This window comes from Podarcis pityusensis (genome assembly GCF_964106645.2).
Source record: "Podarcis pityusensis genome assembly, chromosome: 13".
Taxonomy (NCBI): domain Eukaryota; kingdom Metazoa; phylum Chordata; class Lepidosauria; order Squamata; family Lacertidae; genus Podarcis; species Podarcis pityusensis.
The window spans coordinates 55,659,846-55,677,573 of record NC_138038.1 but is presented as its reverse complement, the minus strand read 5'-3'; the positions used below and the strand labels follow the sequence as shown (position 1 = coordinate 55,677,573).

The 17,728-nt window shown below is 55.4% G+C and overlaps 1 protein-coding gene across 1 annotated transcript; it reads left to right on the top strand.

Annotated features, from left to right (window-relative positions):
• Positions 1–10,300: 10,300 nt before the first annotated feature.
• On the top strand, positions 10,301–17,327 carry GAL3ST4 (galactose-3-O-sulfotransferase 4). The gene is made up of 4 exons (XM_080977574.1): positions 10,301–10,562; positions 13,110–13,279; positions 13,472–13,793; positions 15,993–17,327. The coding sequence occupies exons 2-4, from the start codon at positions 13,167–13,169 to the stop codon at positions 16,809–16,811; spliced, it is 1,254 nt and encodes a 417-aa protein (XP_080833700.1). The 5' UTR covers positions 10,301–10,562; positions 13,110–13,166; the 3' UTR covers positions 16,812–17,327.
• Positions 17,328–17,728: the final 401 nt, after the last annotated feature.

Here is a 17,728-nt window from a genome sequence, read left to right as displayed (position 1 = left end):
ATGCTTAGGGGGCAAGCAGGGCTTAGGAAACTTAACTGATGAGCCCAGCAATGGAATCCTCCATTATATATTAACCCTCGCTGGATCTGAGAATCATCTCCTTTCTTGTAACCCAAATCCATTGGTTTGGGTCCTACCCTCCAGAGCAGGAAAAAACAAGCTTGCTCCCTCCTTCATGCAACAGGCCTTGAGAGATCTGAAGAGGGCTATAATTTCTCCTCTCAATCTCCTTTTTTCAAGAACCACAGGAATCAGAACACCATGCAGACTGACACCCTTTATCTCCACCCCCAAAAAACTCACAACAATGTGGAGTGATGGGTCCTAGCTTACATCAAAATGAAATCAAATCAGAAACCATAATCTTAAAGACCTATACAGAACTCTTCGTCTTAAGCTGTGTGGGTTGGTTTCTTGAAAACTTGCACATTTCCTACAGAAACTGACCCACAATTTCAAAGAAAACTTCCCTTCCTTATTTTATTCAAAGCAATTTGCAACTTCGAAGTGGCCAGGAGTCTGAGGCATCCCTGCGAAGTATTGCCAGGACATTTCCAAGTGGGGGGGGGGGGGACAGCCACGTTGGGCTCTGCTTGGAAGTCTTCGCTACGTGTTTTGTTTTCTTTATGGCTATTCAGAGCAGTCCAAGCCACAGTCTCCTTAGTGATGGCTTTGCGGCAAACTGTTTCCAAAGGCTGAGCCCAGCTGGGTGCTTTTGCCTGGGACAAATGCAGCTCAAAGCAGAATTTCCTCCCGCTGGTTTCCTGTGGCCTTCCCAGGCCAGCCACTGCTATTCCTGGTGGCCATGAGCTGAGGCATCAAAATTAGAGTATTCTGGGAGGGGGGAGAGAAGGGGGGTGAGCTCTCCATCCGGTGGATTTGAGGGCAGGAAGACCCAGCCAGGGAGAAGAGGAGCAAACTCTGCACAGAGCAGCTGGGAGACGCACTGTGTCCAGCCCTACCTACTCCTGCTGGTGCCACACAGCAGTCCCCACTCCACAGTTGAAAGCATTGGATTGTTTAGTGCGGCAGCACCTGCACTTTGGAACTCCCTGACAATTGAGACAGAGCAGGCGCCTTTGCTCTGGCAGAGGGCCTTCTCGGTGGTGGCGCCTGCCCTGTGGAACTCCCTCCCACCAGATGTCAAGGAAATAAACAACTACCTGGCTTTTAGAAGACATCTGAAGGCAGCCCTGTTTAGGGAAGTTTTTTTAATGTTTGAAGTTTTATTCTGTTTGATATTCTGTTAGAAGCCACCCAGAGTGGCTGGGGAAACCCAACCAGCTGGGATTATTATTATTATTATTATTATTATTATTATTATTATTATTTTCCAGCGCCTGCTAAAAACATTCTTGTTAGACAAATGTTTAGAAATGCTGCTGTGCTTCAGCTTGGAGCTCTTTTATTAGCTGTGTTCACCGGAGCCCGGTATTCAGGCCTCAGGGAGAAGAAGGCCGAGTACAGAGCCCATCTCCGCGATCCCCATCCCCCACCTGGTGCGCAAGTGCCGGCATCACAGTGGCAGGAGCAGGACGCCCGTGTGGCTTGACCTGGCCCAGCGCACAAGTGCTCAGACGCTGGGTGGGGGCAGAACGCATCCTGTGACATCATGCGATGTGTCCCCCAATGTGGCAAGTCGGCACCCCTGGTTGTGTTAATAAAGACTATACACAGCATCTTCCCTCATACTGTGGAACACTTAACACCTGTATTTATATTTCAGTACTTTATTCCCATCTTGTTCATTGCATTTACTGGCGATGATCTTATCCTTTTATATTCTTCATCAAAAGATTTCAGGGCCTGGTTGAAGAGGAGCATTTTTGCCGGGCACCTAAAGATGGTTAATGATGTGTTTAAATATTATTTTCCTGGTCTTATTCTTATACTTTGTCTCACTTGTAATAGAGTTATGCTGTTATTCTAGAGAATGCACTGTGTGTGGATTGCAAACAAAAAATAACTACTGGTATGTGGGAGTCAGGGCAGGGTTAAAAGTTATATTTCCTGTTGACTCAGAAATAACCAATATCTGTACTCCTGGAGACATTCTTATTATTCTGTACCTAGATATCATTTTTCAAAATAAAATAGAGCATACAAAGAAAGAAATGATGGTGTGAAACTTAGTATTTTAACTTTTTTGTAAGCTTTAACATAATGTGAATTTTTCCCAATTTCACTGTTTTATATTTTATTGTTTTTATTTTTATGCTTATTCTTTTTGCAAGCTGCTTTGAGAGGCGCTTGCTTTTACCATCAAGCGACATTTGGTGAAGCGAGTCAGCAGATCCCTCCCCTGCGGAGAGGCTGGTCTCCCACCAGCAGCACCAAGGAAAGGACTGCGAGGTCTTCCTTGCGGAGGCTCCTCTTAGTAGAAGAAGAAGAAGAGTTTGGATTTGATATCCCACCTTTCACTCCCTTTAAGGAGTCTCAAAGCGGCTAACAATCTCCTTTCCCTTCCTCCCCCACAACAAACACTCTGTGAGGTGAGTGGGGCTGAGAGACTTCAAAGAAGTATGACTGGCCCAAGGTCACCCAGCAGCTGCAGGTGGAGGAGCGGAGACGCGAACCCGGTTCCCCAGATTACGAGACTACCGCTCTTAACCACTACACCACACTGGCTCTCAGCTCTTAGCAGCAGAGGTGGGCGATTTGGGGAAGGACCTCACCACCCACTGTGGCAGAGCACCCACTTTCCGGGAGGAAAGCCCCAGTTCAACCACCGCTGGCATTTCCCGGTGGGAAAAGGCTCCACCCCAAACCCTGGAGAGCAGAGAAGACTGAGCTCGTAGGAAAAGAACTGAAAATCAAGCTGCCGAGATCATGAGGCTGTTCTACAATGGAATGCAGTGTGCAGTTCTGGTCCCCTGGCTACAAGAATTATATTTTGGAGCCGGGAAAGTTTCAGAAAAGGGCCACTGAAAGGGTTGTGGGGAATGAAGTGACTTCCCTGAGAAGGAAGGTTGCAGCGTCTGGGACTTTTTAGTTTAGAGAAAAGAATAAGAGGCGACACAACAGAAGGTTGTAAAATGATGCCTGGCACAGAGAAAGAGGACAAAGTTTTCCTTGTGGGCATCCAGTGAAGCTGAAGGTTGAAAGAAGCAGGACTTCTTCATGAAGCACAGAGTTAGACTGTGGAACTCCCTCCCTCAGGAGGCCTTGGGTGCCTTTAGCAGAGGACTGGACACATCCATGCAGAAGGAAGGGGCTCAGGAGGGCTGCTAGGCCATGGCTCGGCTCTGCTTCCAGATCCCAGTTCCTGGAAGCCCCAGGAGTGGAAGGAAGAGCGTGCCTGTGCTCGGATGCTGGGTAAATGGGTCTTTGGCCGGATCCAGCGGCCAGGCTCTTCTAAAGTTCTTATGTTCTTAGAAGGCCTGTCTGGAGCCATCTGTGCCCTGATCTTCCTCTCCTGCTCCCCCGCCCCGCCCCACAGCAGACAAACCCCTCAGCGCTATAATCCCTTTGAGGGATTAGAAGAGGACAATCGGAAAGAGACTCGCCATCCGACGCCCTGCCGGGAAAAGGATTAAATCAAGTCTCGGGAGGCTGAGCCCAAGGCGGGCAGGAGGAGGAGGCCCTTCCTGGGACTCCTTCGAAGGCTGGTGCTCTCCGTCACTGGAGCTTCCCCCTACCAGGGAGGCTTTCGCTGCTATTCCTGCCTTGCAGGGGGTCGGGCTAGATGACCCTTGGGGTCCCCTTCCAGCTCTACGATCCTATATGGAGCGGAACCACACACACACACACAGAGCGGATGAATGAGCGGCACCGCCTCCCTCCCGCCCGCCCGGATCCCGTTCCCAGGACAAAGGCGGACAAAGGAGCCTGTGTCTCGGTGCCAGCGGAGCGGGAGGCGGCCCTGGAGCCTGGGATGGGGCAGGGGAGAAGAGGAGCTGCAAGGGGAGGAACGGCGCCCACCCCCAGGGAGGGGCCGGCAAGCAACCGGTGCCCCTGCGGCCTCCCGCCGGGGCCAGACGGTGAACCTGCCGGGGCCTGTTTCTCCCTCTGCGTCTCTGTCTCTCTCTCGGATGCCTCGTCAGCCGCCTGCAAAATTGCTGACTGGGGTGGCGGGCGGGGGTCTGGGCGGCTTCGACAGGCCTCCACTCGCCCTGGGGCAGCCACCTGCTTTCCCCCTCCCCCACGCAGCCAAGGCTTGACCCCTCTGGGTCAACCAAACACCGCTGGGCAACTGAGGCAGACAAGCCAGGTGCTGGGACTCTCCCCTTACCCTGGAGAGCAGAAGAAACCAAGCTTGATGAGGAACGGTTGAAGGAGCAGAGTATGAGAGGCAATAGGATAGCCATCTTCAAATATCTCAAGGGCTATCCCATGGAAGAGGGAACAAGGTTGTTTTCTCCTGCTCTGGAGGGTAGGACTCGAACCCAAGGCTTCAAGAAAGGAGATCCAGTTGCAAGGACTGAAGGTCTTTCCCCAGTTGCCTCAGTCTCCTCCTCCCCATGGTCCTTCCCAAGCGATCTGAGGCTCCTTTGTCTTGCTTGTCTTTGCTCCACCCTCTTAATGCCTCTTCTGGTTCAGGGAAAGCAACTGGACAGGAACTGCCCCACACAGGAGGGGGAGACACCTGCGAGTCTTCACCAGCCCCACTCATCGCTGCCTCTTGGCCTTTGTCCTCCTACTCTCCTGCTTCTGTTTCTGCCTCTCATTCTGGACTTCTTTCTGCCACAGAGTCTTCCTGCTCACTAAACCCTGTTACTCCTTCAGCTTCTGATACCTCCTCACCCCTGTCTTTTCCCTCTTCTCCCTCTGACCCTCATTGTTGTCTCACCACCCCTTTCCAGGCTCTGTGCCTTCTTCCGCTGGGGATTCCCCACCTGGTTCCTCCCGCCATTCCTCTGTAGGCACCCACTTTATGACAACACCACTAGCATCCTTAGGTCTGCAGGGGCTCCTCCTTGCCCCTCGCCTGCCCAACCCCAGAGCTTACCTGGTTTGAGCTGGGACCATTTTGCAAAAGAAGTGCTCTGCCACTGAGATACAACCCTTTCCTTTTTCTTTTAAACTGGCTGGGGGAGGCGGAAGCCCCTCTCTCTCTGGGCTGCCGTGGAAAATGGAGGCTGGCACTCTTTTGTGGGGACTTGGCCTGGAAGGTCCCTCTGTCCCTTTGGCGCCAGGCTCCCTGCTCAGGGAATGGAAAGGCACCGACTGGGCTCCGTCCAGGACACCTGGCGTCCAGAGTGGGTGCCTGCCAGGAAAGGTCCTTTGGGGTCAGGAGGAACCGTGACTCAGCAGGTGAGACACCGAATTCCTCCTCGCTCCCGCCAACAGGGGTGGGGGCCCTGGCCCCAGATCCTTTTCCAGCCAGGATTGCACCTGGGAGGTGTCAGGCTACAGCTGCTCTGCACATTGATCTGACCCAGGGGGACAGAGACTCTCCAAGGGCTCTTGCAACAGGCTCCTCCCAAAATGTGGATCCCATTGTGCCCCCACTCCCAAAATGAGCCAAATGTAAGAACATTGGGAAGATTTGCAGTGACCAAAAAAAGGAGTACTTCTGAGCAACCCAAACAGCCCCTCCTGGACATCGATTGTGGCTTCTATGCAGTCAGCATCATCTAACAGAAATTCCTGCATTGCAGGGGTTGGACTAGATGATCCCCGGGGCACCTTCCAAGTTTACAATTCTGTGATTCTACAATACCCACCCTGCTGCTCCTCCCAAAAGAATCCAGAGCAGCCTTACAACATAATTTGAAAAATACAAAAAAAGGAAAATGAAACACATTTTCTGTGCAGCAATCCTTCTGTCCGCACCTCAGACTACAGACCTGGGTGAACAGGAATGCTTCTATAGAGTCATCGGATTGTAGAGTTGGAAGGGACCCCCAAGAGTCATCTAGTCCAACCCCCTGCAATTCAAGGATCTTCACTACAGTATCCAAGGCAGAGGGCCATCCAGCCTCTGCTTAAAAACCTCCAAGGAAGGAGAGTCCACCGCCTTCTGAGGGAGACCTTTCCATTGTTGAACAGCTCTTGCTATCAGAAGGTTCTTCCAGATGTTTAGTCAAAATCTCCTTTCTTTCATGCCCAAATGTTGGTGACAAACACGCATCACCAAGGGGGGACCCCCAAGGGTCATGTAGTCCAACCCCCTGCAATGCGAAGAATCCGTCAGCATGGAGCCTCCAAGAAGGAGAACTTGAGTCTTGTCTCTCTCTCCCATGCCCAGCGGTGGAGGCCGGGAGATGCCGTCTTTAAAGCACTGAGAGTCCCCTGGCCATTCAGGGATTTGCACATGCATCACCAGCACCTCAGGTGGGGCCTGGCAGCCCCCAGGCAGGCAGCACAGTGCTTGGGGGTCTGCTGGCACATGGGATCCCCTCCCTGCCCACCCCCTGCAAGAGCTCAGCAGCGGCCTTTTGCACCAGCTGCAGCTTCCAGGGCAACTTCATCAGAACATGAGAACAGCCTGAGGCTGGATCAGGCCAATGACCCGTCTGCTCCAGGGTCCTGTTCTCACAGCAGCCAACCAGACGCCCGATTCACAAAGAGCATGTTGCCTGGTCTCAGCAGGAGGACATTACAGCAGCAGTCCCCAGACTTCCTTGGGCTGCTCCCGGCTTAGTTCCATAAACTCACCTCCGGTGCTGCCTCCCTACCCTATAAAAAAGCATTATTCAGAAGTGCAGTTTGCACAAGCTGCTCAGGAAGATAACAACACAGTCAAATTTGGAACAGAAATGATTAATTGCACATTTCTTCAAAACCCAGTTAAAGCTAGTTTAATTAAGTCAGCCAAATGGGTGAACTTGGTTGAGGGATATCACCTTTTGCAAAGCCTGATGGTCCTATACACTCGCACCCCACTAGGGAATCCCCCAGGCCCCCAGGGGGCTCTGCCACCCACTTTGGGAACTGCTGCATTAAGGCATGGGGTGGGCAGGGCCAAACTGTCTGCACCCAGGAAAGACCATGAGTAGTGTACCAGTCTCATACCTGGGCGTCAGCACTCCACACCACCCAAGCCAAGCCAACCGTCTGTCATGGCCATCTGTCAGTTGAGATTTGGCATGGCAGGTGGTTGGGCTAGATGACCCCTGGGGTCCCTTCCAAGGCTACAGTTCCATGAACCTCCAGCCACAAATTTCAATCAGGGACTCGTTCCTTTGCAGCAGGGGCACAGCCTCTCCCACAACAGGCCATCCCTTGGACATGAGAACCACCTCCTGGCTCCAGACTCCGTCTGCTGACTCCACTCCAGCTCATCGCTGCCTCTGGGCATTGACTCAAGGCCTGCACAACCTCCCCTGGTTCAGAGGGAGGAGCAGATACACACTGAGGACACCATGCCCCTCATCCCCAGATGATGGAGCCACCCAAGTTGGCAGCCGGGCAACAGACCACAGAGTTTTAGATGTACATACTCATTGGGTGAGCCCACTGTGATTAGGAGTGGGGGGGGGGGAAATGTCTCCCCACCCACATTCGTCAAGCCATGCACAACTTCTATTGCGTTGCTTCTTACCAGACTTTTCTCTAAACTCTCTGGATTCCTGCATTACATTCTATGATTCTAACAGCCCACCTTTCTTCATAGGGGAATTGCTCCACCCCCTTGAGCCTTTTGGTTGCATCCTGGATAGCTCACTTGGTAGAGCAGGAGACTCTTAATTCCAAGGTCACAGGTTCCATCCCCAAGTCGGGCAAAAGACTCCTGCATTGCAGGGGGTTGGACTAGATGACCGCCATTGTTGTTGTTGTTTAGTCGTTTAGTCGTGTCCGACTCTTCGTGACCCCATGGACCAGAGCACGCCAGGCAGATGACCGCCATGGTCCCTTCCAATTCTACAATTCTATGATCCTCATGGACATCCAATGAACCTGAATTTTGGAAGATTCAGGACACCTAAAAGGAGATGCTTTTTCATGCAGCACATAAACTACGGCACTCCCTCCCATAGGAGGCAGTGATGGCCACCAACTTGGATGACTCTAAAAGATTATTCTACAAATTTATGGGGAGGAAAGAAGGCTCTGGCCATGCTTGGAGGCAGCCATCTTTCTGAACACCAGTTGCTGGACACCCCAGGAGAGGCGAGTTCTTCTTCTGCTTGGACTCTGCTTGCTGGTTTCCCACAGCAGGCAACTATTCAGCCACTGTGAGGTCAGGATGCTGGGGGTCAGGGTGGGGGTCAGGAGCAGGTCAGCAATAACTCACAGTGTCAGCAAAGTTAACCCTTTTTATTCCAAGAGGAGGCCAGGCCTAGTGAGCACAGCAACTCTTCCCCCCAATGAGGTGGTCTCCTCCTCCCCGAGTCCTTCCCAAGCAACTGGAAACTTTTTCACTCTGTCTCTGCTCCACCCTCTTCATACCTCTTCTGGCTCTGGGAGACCAGCAGGGGAGGGGAGGTGGTTGCAGCAGGAGCAGGAGACACTCTGGCTTCTTCAGCAGCCTTCCTCCTCTCCAGCCTCTGCTTCAGCCTCAGAATCTGAGCTGCTCTCTGCTCCAGCCTCTTCCTGCTCACTGAACTCTGTTGCCTCTCCAGCAGTTGACACCTCTTCCTCCCAGGCTGCCCCTCTTCTCCCTCTGACCTCTCATCATTGTCCCACCACCAGTCCTCTAGTTCTGCGCTTTCTTCCCCTGAGGGCTCCCCAGCTGGTGCCTCCCACCACTCCTGGGCTCTGGCCAGATGACCCTGGGCTGATTCAGGAGGGCTCTTCTTACATTTATCATTTCTGCGAAAGGGCTCTGGAGAGCAGCTGCCCCTCCCCACTGGCCGCATCTGCTTTGCGCCATGAGATACCATCCCCAGGGGTGGGAGTGAGGGGGCTGGCTCCCCTCCTTCCTGGGCCAAACTTTGTCCAGCTGTTGGGTGTGCCTGTGTGTGAGAGAGCGGGGATGGAGGCAGCCAGCTCCTAGGAAGGAGCCAGAGAGTTGTGAAAGAGCCTGCAAGGGCAAGGAGCCAGAGTCCCACCTCTGGAGGTGCTGGGGGAGAGAGAGATGAGCCCTGCACATTGGTGGGGGGGGGGGTGAGTGAGTGGGGGGGTGTTGAGGCAGAGCAAGCAGGCCATCTCCACAGCTGACAGTCAGACTTTGCTTGCCAGGTATAATTTGCTGCCAAAGGTGGTTGTTTTGGGGGTGATGTTTGTTTGTGCAAGAGAGAGGGGAGGGGAGAGGGGGTGGGGGTAAAGGAGAGGCCTGGGACAGGCAATGGGTGGGGGTGGCCTTGCCTCTTGAGCTCAGGCCCAGCTGCCTGAGGGGGGAGGCCAAGAGGGTGCCCCCTCCAGACTGAGATGGAGTCAGACCCCTGGGGTCCATCCCACTTGCCCTGACTGGCAACAGCAGCTCCTCGGGGTTTATGAGGCCACAGGGGAGGGTGCTGCTCTTGCACCCAGGTCCTGCCTGGTGGACCCCCACTGAGGCACCTGGGTGGCAGCTGGACTCAAGGGGCCACGGCCATGATGCAGCTGCAGGCTCTTCTGACTTGCTGTGTTAACCCTGACCTGAGATGGGGGGGGGGGCGGTGTTGGACTTGAGGCCTCCTGTTGCAAGGCGGAAGCTCAACCTCTTCCCTCGGAGTGGGTCTCCCTCTGTGTGTCCCTCCCCAGAGCAGGCCCTATAGAGGGGAAAGAAAGACAGTTGCAGGATCGTAGTGTTGGAAGGGGTACCCAAGGGTCCTCTAGTCTGACCCCTCCGCCATGCAGGAATCTTCTGCCTCTGGGGTGGGGACACTTTTGCCCCTCACCTTGCAGGCCATGGAGCCTCCAAACATTTAGGGCCCAAAGAGCAGCTGATAGAATCATAGAAGGGACCCCGAGGGTCACGTGTCCATCCCCCTGCAATCCAGGAATCTTTTGGCCCCACGTGGGGCTGGAACCCATGACCATGAGATTAAAAATCCTAAAATATCCTGGGGGGAGGTCAGGGAAGGGGCGTCTGGGTTGCTGAAGGTGGAGGAGGAGGAGGCACTGAGCCGGGAAGAAAGCGAACCCACGCACCGCAGCATTTAGCCCCGAAATCCAGCAAAAGAGAGAGAGACTCCAGAGCATGTGCAGAGTGCGCTTCCTGCCCCCTGAGGACCCGCAGGAGACTGGCTCTGGGAGCAGCGTGCCCAAGGAAGGGGAGGGGACGCGGGACGAGCCTCTTGCAGGGCGCGGGACGGCGGCGGCGTTTCGCTGCTCTTTTCGAAGCGGCGGGGGAGAATCGTGCGCAGCTCCGTCTCCCCCCGCCATTCGGCCGCCGGCCGGGGAGAGGGGCCGGAGAGGGGCTGGGGCGGCGCAGACAAAAGACGGCCGGCGGGGCGGCGGCGGGGGAGGGGGAGGGGAGAGAAAAGTTGGGAAGGCAGAAGGGGGCGGAGAGAAGGAGGGAAGAAAAAAGTTCGGGAGGAGAAAGAGGAGAAGGACAACGCAGGGAGGGAAGGAGAGAGGTGGCGGAGCTCCGCCAAGCCAGTCTGCCCCCCACCCTCGGAACGAGGGGTTCCCCCGAAGAGGCTCGGATCAGGCTCTCTTCTCCCCAGCCCCCCAGGATGGAATTGAGGCGCCCGGGCAGCCGCGGGGGGCGGCTCTGAGCGACACCCCCAAACACACACTGCCCTTCCCAGGTGAGGCGGGGGCAGCTGCGCTTCGGGAGGGGGTGGATGGGTCTGATTCATTGCAGCGGAGGGCAAGGCGGAGGAAGGAGGGAGCCCCCCCCCCCCGCATCTCCGGTGGTTGGAACTCCCCTCCCGGCTGGTTGCCCTCCCCGCAATAATCTCATGCATTTTCAGCTAGTCTGCATGGACAGATGATCCCCACACCGGAAAAAAAAGTCCGGGGCAGCAAAAGCAAAGCCGGAGCTGGGGGGGGGGGGCTGGGGAGCAGGGGCAGTTTAAAGCGCAGAGAGGGAGAAGGCGCTCTGCACGTGCCCAGAAGCCGCTGTGTTTCGCCTTCTTCCGGAGGGAAGCCTCGGCTCGGAGTTACTGGTGGAAGCGGACGGGCGGGGCGCCAGGCCCCCGGGCAGGGCGTGTGTCCCCGGGACAGCTGGCCGGCAGCTGCTCCGCTGCGGGTGCCAAGGGAGCCACGTGGGGGAAGCCGGCCCTCGCCCCCGGGGCGCTCCGAGAGGGGTTGCGGGGGGAGAGGGCGGACGCACGGCGAGGAGGCGACAGCGCAGAGTCACACAACTGTGGCACTGGGCGGGACCCCCAAGGGTCTTCTCCGGCAGCACAGGAGTCACCGCTAAGGCATCCCTGAACGCGGGCCAATCGACCTCTGCTCAAAAACCACCCGAGAAGGCGAGTCCGCAACCTCCAGAGGGATCTTACCGTCAGATGTTGAGTCGGAATCTCCTTTCTTGTCGTTTGAATCCGTTGGTTTGGGTCCTCCCCTCCGGAGCAGGAGAAAAACAAGCTTGCTGCCTCTTCCATGTGGCAGCCCTTGGGATATTTGAAGGTGTCTATCTCGTATCTCCTCTCAGTCTCCTCTTCTCCAGGCTAAACATCCTCAACTCCCTCAAGCCTTCCTCACTCTGCTCGGTTTCTAGATCTCCTGGACATTTTATCAGTCTCCCCACAAGCAGACCCTCCTTTACCCCACTGGAGACCGGGGCAGGGGGCAGACAATTGCTCCAGACAGGGCTGGTTTGGGGAGCCCTGGAAGGACTGAAGACATTCAGAAGAACCTCAGAAGAGCCTTTCAGAAAACCTGCAAGCAGGATCTGGGCCAAACCATCCTGGCTACTAGCCCTCCATAGCCCTCTTTGCAAAGCCAAGCAGGTCGTGGCTATTGTTTCCTCCTGCAGGAGGGAGTTCCCCAGTTTAACTAAGAAGGGTTTTCTCTTGTCTGCCCTGAATCTTCCCACATGGGGCTTCGCTGGCTGCCCACCAGGGAGGAAACTGCTTCTCTGCCCATTCTCTCCATGCCAGGGCCCTCAAAGACACTCCTGGAACTGGCTCTCTCGGGTGCCACAAGGACCAAGGAGCAGCCTTGGGAGGGGAGGGTGGAGGATGCGATCCCCTCCCACTTTCCTTGCAGCAGCAGGGCCCATTGGGCTGTCCCAGTCCCGACCCACAGAGGCCCCTTCCTCCCCTGGCGCCGCCTAAGCCTCCTCCGCAGGGCTGCTGCCATCTGCCAGGCTGCTCCAGGCCTTCTAATCCTCCTAGTCCTTAATGAGGAGTGGCAGGCGGAAGGCAAAGGGCAAGCGCCAAAGAGGAGGCGGCAGCAGCAATGGGGTGGCTGAGGGTCCGGGAGGCTCTCCCAGGCGTCCTTCCCCAGGGACATGGAGCCCCTGACCCAGTGGAGCCTCTCCTGCCCAGTGGAATGCCAGCCTACCCATCTACCTGGTTTGTCTGGGGCTGGGAGGTTTGCTCTTTTGAGGGAGGGGGCTTCCTTCATGCCACAAGCACAGCCTGGCTGCTTCCTCATCCTTCCAGGCACCGCAGCAGCAGCTGGGTTGGGCGCTGGGTTGGGCTGAGATGTGTGCAGAGTGAGAGGGAAGGCCAGGTGTGGGGCGGGGAGGGCCAGTGTTGGCGCTGGCCAGGTGTCGCTCCGGCACACCCCAGAGATGGCTGCCTCTTCTTCTGTGCTGGGCTCCAGGATGCAACTGTGGGGAGTGTGACACGGGTGTGGCACGAGGAAGGCCAGAAGGAGCTCTGGGGAGGAGCCCCATGACCATCCTCTGACTGCCCCCCACAGGCCAGGCACCTCCAGGAACTGAGCGCAGAATCTGCCTCTTGCAGCCCTGGATGGTCCTCAGGCGAGCTCTCCCAGTGGGTGAGGCTGAGCAGAGGTTGTTGCCCATGCCTGGGAGGGATGGAGCAAGCTTCTTTTCCACTGCTCTGAACCAATGGATTTGTAGCATGATAGGGTTGGAAGGGATCCTGAGGGTCATCTAGTCCAACCCTCTGCACTGCAGGATTCAGATGACAAGGAAGAAACGGACAAATGGCAGAGGAACAAGCTCCCTCAGAAGGTGGTGGACTCTCCTTCCTTGGGTTTTTTTTTTTTAAGCGGAGACCACCTGCTTGAGCTGAGATTCCTGCATTGCAGAGGGCTGGACTGGATGACCCCCAGGGGTCCCTTTCAGCTCTCCAGTTCTATGAACTTGAGACAAATGAGGGGCATGATTTGTGGGTCTGTTTTCTTCCATTTACAAACCTCCTCCTCCCCTCCAGGGTTGTGGCTTCCTGGCCTGCCCCTCTCTCGCCCTGCCACCCAGAGGCCAGAGGACCATGAGGGTCCTCTATGGGCACTGCTGCCGCTTCCAGGTGCTGTGGGCCGCCCTGGCTGTCTCCATGACCATCGGCTTCACCATCCAGCTCTTCGGGGTCTCCTTTCAGAAGAGGTAACTGTTCCACCTTCCTGGCCTTCAGCACCACCCAATGCTCAGCAGTGCCCCCGGTGGCCACTCAAGGCAATGCCATAGAATCCTAGAATTGGAAAGTCAGGCAGGACACCCAGAGGTCATCCAGCCCAACCCCCTGTGACACCGAGGCTGGCCAGTGAGGGCTTCTCTGATCTCCTCTTCCTCCTCCAGGGCTTCCTTGTCCCAGCTGCCCCCGACCCCCTGGGCTCCCCCTCTGCCCAAAGCGGGGCAGGAGGAGGCAGAGGGGCGGCCAGGACCCCGCTGCCAGCCGAGACGCCACCTGGTCTTCCTGAAGAGCCACAAGACGGGCAGCAGCACCATCATCAACCTCCTGCACCGCTTTGGGGACGCCCGGGGTCTGCGCTTTGCCCTCCCCACCCGCTACCAGTTCAGCTACCCTAACCTCTTCCAGGCACGGCGGGTCAAAGGGTGGCATCCCGGAGGGCGCCCCTTCGACATCCTCTGCCACCACATGCGCTTCAACTTGCCTGAGGTGAGACTAGGTGGGGCTCAAAGGGTGGGGCTGGGGGCATGTGGGGGCATGTGGAACGCTCTGTCCCAAGAGACTAGGGCCCTGCGGGACTTGACATCTTTCCACAGGGCCTGCAAGATGGAGCTGTTCCACCAGGCCTTTGGCCAAGGCACAGTTTGATCCTCTCTCTCCTTTGGTAATCCTCATAGAACTCTAGCCCAATGGTTGCCATTAAGGTAATTTGATTCTGAATTGATTTTGGAACGTATTTTAATTAATTGACTGTGTGATTTTATGTACACTGTGCTATTTTTACTTTTTGTTAGCTGCTGTGAGCCCAGCTTTGGCCAGGGAGGGTGGGATACAATTATTATTATTATTATTATTATTATTATTATTATTATTATTATCATTTGGAGGCTGGTGTCTGAACCAGTGCCTCTGTAATGCACCCTCTTAAACTCGTGGGAGTACTATGACTTCCCTTGATCAGGACACTAGACTTCTGCTGGTACAGCATTGGCTTATTTCTTTTCTAGATCCTTTTCACATACACAGTCATACCTTGGAAGTACGAACAGAATCCTTTCCAGAAGTCTGTTCTACTTCCAAAACATTCAGAAACCAAGTGCAGCTTCCGATGGGCTGCTGGAAGCTCCTCCATCGGACATTCAGGTTCCAAAGAATGTTTGCAAACCAGAACACTCACTTCCGGGTTTGCAGCATTCATGAGCAAAAATGTTCAACTTACAAGGTGTTCGGGATCCATGTGTTAGTTTCTGTTTGCCACTGAGCAGCTGCTTAGAGTCACAGGACTCTGCTTACATTCCAGAGACCTTCCAGACTGTTGGAAGTCTCACAGGAGAAGGGAGACGGATGTGACGTACTGGTTTCTCTGTTCCTTTGTTCCTTTCTTTCAGTTGCTCTTATAGAGAGAGAGTTGCTCTCATAGAGAGAGGATGTACCGTATTTTTCGCCCTATAGGACGCACCGGCCCATAGGACGCACCTAGTTTTTTGGGGGGGAAATCAAGGGGGGGAAATTTATTTTCCCCCCCCCCCAGGTTTGCGCAGCCATCCCCAAGCTAGAAGAGGGAGACGGAGCGCTCCGTCTCCCTCTTCTGCCTTTAGGGACAGCCTCTCTAGCCTCCGTGGGGCAGCGGCGTGCCCCGCTGTCCCCTGAGCTTATGGGGCTGGCGATGGGGAGAAGCAAGCTTGCTTCTCCCCCCCTCCCCCAGCCTCCAGACCAGGTCGGGGAATAGCGGGGTGGCGGCGCTGTGCCTCCCTGCTGTCCCCCGAGCTTGTGGGCTGCAGGCTGCTGCCCGCAAGCCTTGCGAGCCCGCAGGACCTCCAGCCGGGCTTGCAAGGCTTGCGGATAGCTTCCTGAAGCCTGGAGAGCGAGAGGGGTCGGTGCACACCGACCCCTCTCGCTCTCCAGGCTTCAGCGAAAGCCTGCATTCGCCCCATAGGACGCACACACATTTCCCCTTCATTTTTGGAGGGGGAAAAGTGCGTCCTATAGGGCGAAAAATACGGTATATTTCTTTGCTTTCTGCATAGTAAGAAATAAAGCATAGCGATATAGCCATAAATCTCATCACTTCCGCGTGCTGCTTTGATTCTCTGCTGAATCGGAACGTGCCTGGAAGCCTCATCAAAGGCTCAGGTCGTTAATTATTCGTCAGAGGGAGATTCCGAAGGACTGTGCTGGAAGATGAGCTTTATCAGCTTGGCCGAGTGGAGATTCCAACACCAAGGTACAACTGTAGTGGTACCTCAGTTTAAGAACAGTCCAGTTTAAGAATAATTTGGTTTACAAACTCTGCAAAACAGGAAACAGTGTATTGGTTTGAGAACTTTACCTCTGTATAAGAATGGAATCCGAATGGTGGAAGGGCACCGGCGGCGGGAGGCCTCATTAGAGAAAGCACACCTCGGTTTAAGAATTGTTTTGGTTGAAGAATGGACTTCCGGAACGGATTAAGTTCGTAAACCAAGGGACCACTATATTGGTAAATGCAGCTTGGTTTTCTACCCAAGTGCAAAACTGGACATTTCATAGACTCATAGAACTGCAGACATGTGTCTCTGAGCAAGTGCCGAGAGCCTGTCTGTTGCCAAAGGGCAAATTGGGCCTCAGACACACATGAGGCTGGGGGATTTGGAGGACCAGACTCTGCCCCACATGCTCCCTCCAACATGTCTCCTTCTCCTTCCTCAGGTCCAGAAAGTCATGCCCCCGGACAGCTTCTACTTCTCCATTGTGAGGCACCCCGTCTCCCTGGCCGAGTCAGCCTTCTCCTACTACCGGAGCGTTGTCCCTGCCTTCCGCCGTGCCGGCACGTTGCCCCAGTTCCTGGCCTCGCCACAGCGCTTCTACCGCCCCAGCGAGAGGGGCAACCACTACGCCCGCAACCTGCTGTGGTTCGACTTTGGCCTGGACCCACCAGCAGCCCCTGGTCTGGCCCCAATCCAGGCTGCCCTGACCACGCTGGAGCGCACCTTCCACCTGGTCCTGCTGACGGATCACATGGACGAGTCGCTGGTGCTCCTGCGCGACGCTCTCTGCTGGGGAGAGGAGGACATGCTGGCCTTCCGCCACAACTTCCGCAGCCCTGAGTCCGTCCGCCCACTGACGCCCGCAGAGGCTGCCCGACTCCAGGCCTGGAACAACCTGGACTGGCACCTCTACACTCACTTTAACCGCAGCTTCTGGGAGCGTGCAGAGCGCTTTGGCCGTGCGCGCCTGGCCCGGGAGGTGGATGCCCTGCGGAAGCGGCGGGCGGAGCGGATGCAGCAGTGCCTGCGGGGAGGGGGCCCTCTGGAGGCGGGGCAGATTGTGGACGAGCGCATCCGCCCCTTCCAGTTTGGGCAGGCCCCCATCCTGGGCTATGTCCTGAGGCCCAGCCTGGACCCCGAATGGCAGGCGCTGTGCCAGCGCATGGTGACCCCCGAGCTCCAGTACAAGGACCTTCTGGATGCCAAACAGTTTCCTCCGCCCCCCCAGGGCAACGGCTCTCAGACCGGCGGGGTGAGGTAGCAGTGGCAAGCGGAAGGGGGTGCAAAAAGACCAACTGGCCCCCAACAGGCTTGGCATGGGCTGTGTGCTGAAGGCACAGAGGACCAGAGGTGCCACGAAAAATCTCATTCTTCCCACATTTCTGGGATTCCCAGAAGAAGCTCCCTCTGGATGCTGGGAGATTTACGTGGAAGGAAGGGCTTCTTTGTAGAACTATAGAGTTGGAAGGGACCCTAAGGGTCATCCAGTCCAACCCCTGCAATGCAGGAATCACCACTAAAGCATCCGTGGCAGATGACCATCCGACCTCTACGTAGAAACCGCCAAAGGAGAGGAGGGACTTTATGCAGCCCATCAATGGCATAAAATAAAATAAATAAAATAAAACAATTCCTTCCAGTAGCACCTTAGAGACCAACTAAGTTAGTTAATGGTATGAGCTTTCGTGTGCATGCACACTTCTTCAGATACGAAAGCTCATACCAATAGCTAACTTAGTTGGTCTCTAAGGTGCTACTGGAAGGAATTGTTTTATTATTTTATTTTATTAATTTTGTTTCGTTTCGACTACAGCAGACCAACACGGCTACCTACCTGTAACTACATCAGTGGCATAGCATGGGTTGCCAGCGCCCAGGGCAAGGCAAGTATTTTGCACCTGGGGCAGTTGCCCCGGTAGCACCCCCACATGCTATGCCACTACAGCCCATAGTTAAATGTGGCCACTGCTGGGTCATCAGCTTCAAGAGGCCTTCCTGTCAGTGAGGACGGAATGAAAAGTGGACCCGACAATGTCTTTTCAGGCACAACTCAAGAGCAGCCACTGGATCCTGCCGTGTGACTCAGCTCAGCATCCTCAGGCAGGCCTGACTTTGCACAAGGAAGTGGGGTCCTGCATCGGGGGGGGGGGGCGACCCCACACCTCTTGACCTGGGACT

Excerpts from the sequence above, each read along its gene's own strand:
- GAL3ST4 (XM_080977574.1), top strand. The coding sequence starts at position 13,167 with ATGAGGGTCCTCTATGGGCACTGCTGCCGCTTCCAGGTGCTGTGGGCC. Across the intron at positions 13,280-13,471 it reads GGGGTCTCCTTTCAGAAGAG|GGCTTCCTTGTCCCAGCTGC; the intron begins GTAACTGTTCCA and ends TTCCTCCTCCAG. Across the intron at positions 13,794-15,992 it reads TGCGCTTCAACTTGCCTGAG|GTCCAGAAAGTCATGCCCCC; the intron begins GTGAGACTAGGT and ends CTCCTTCCTCAG.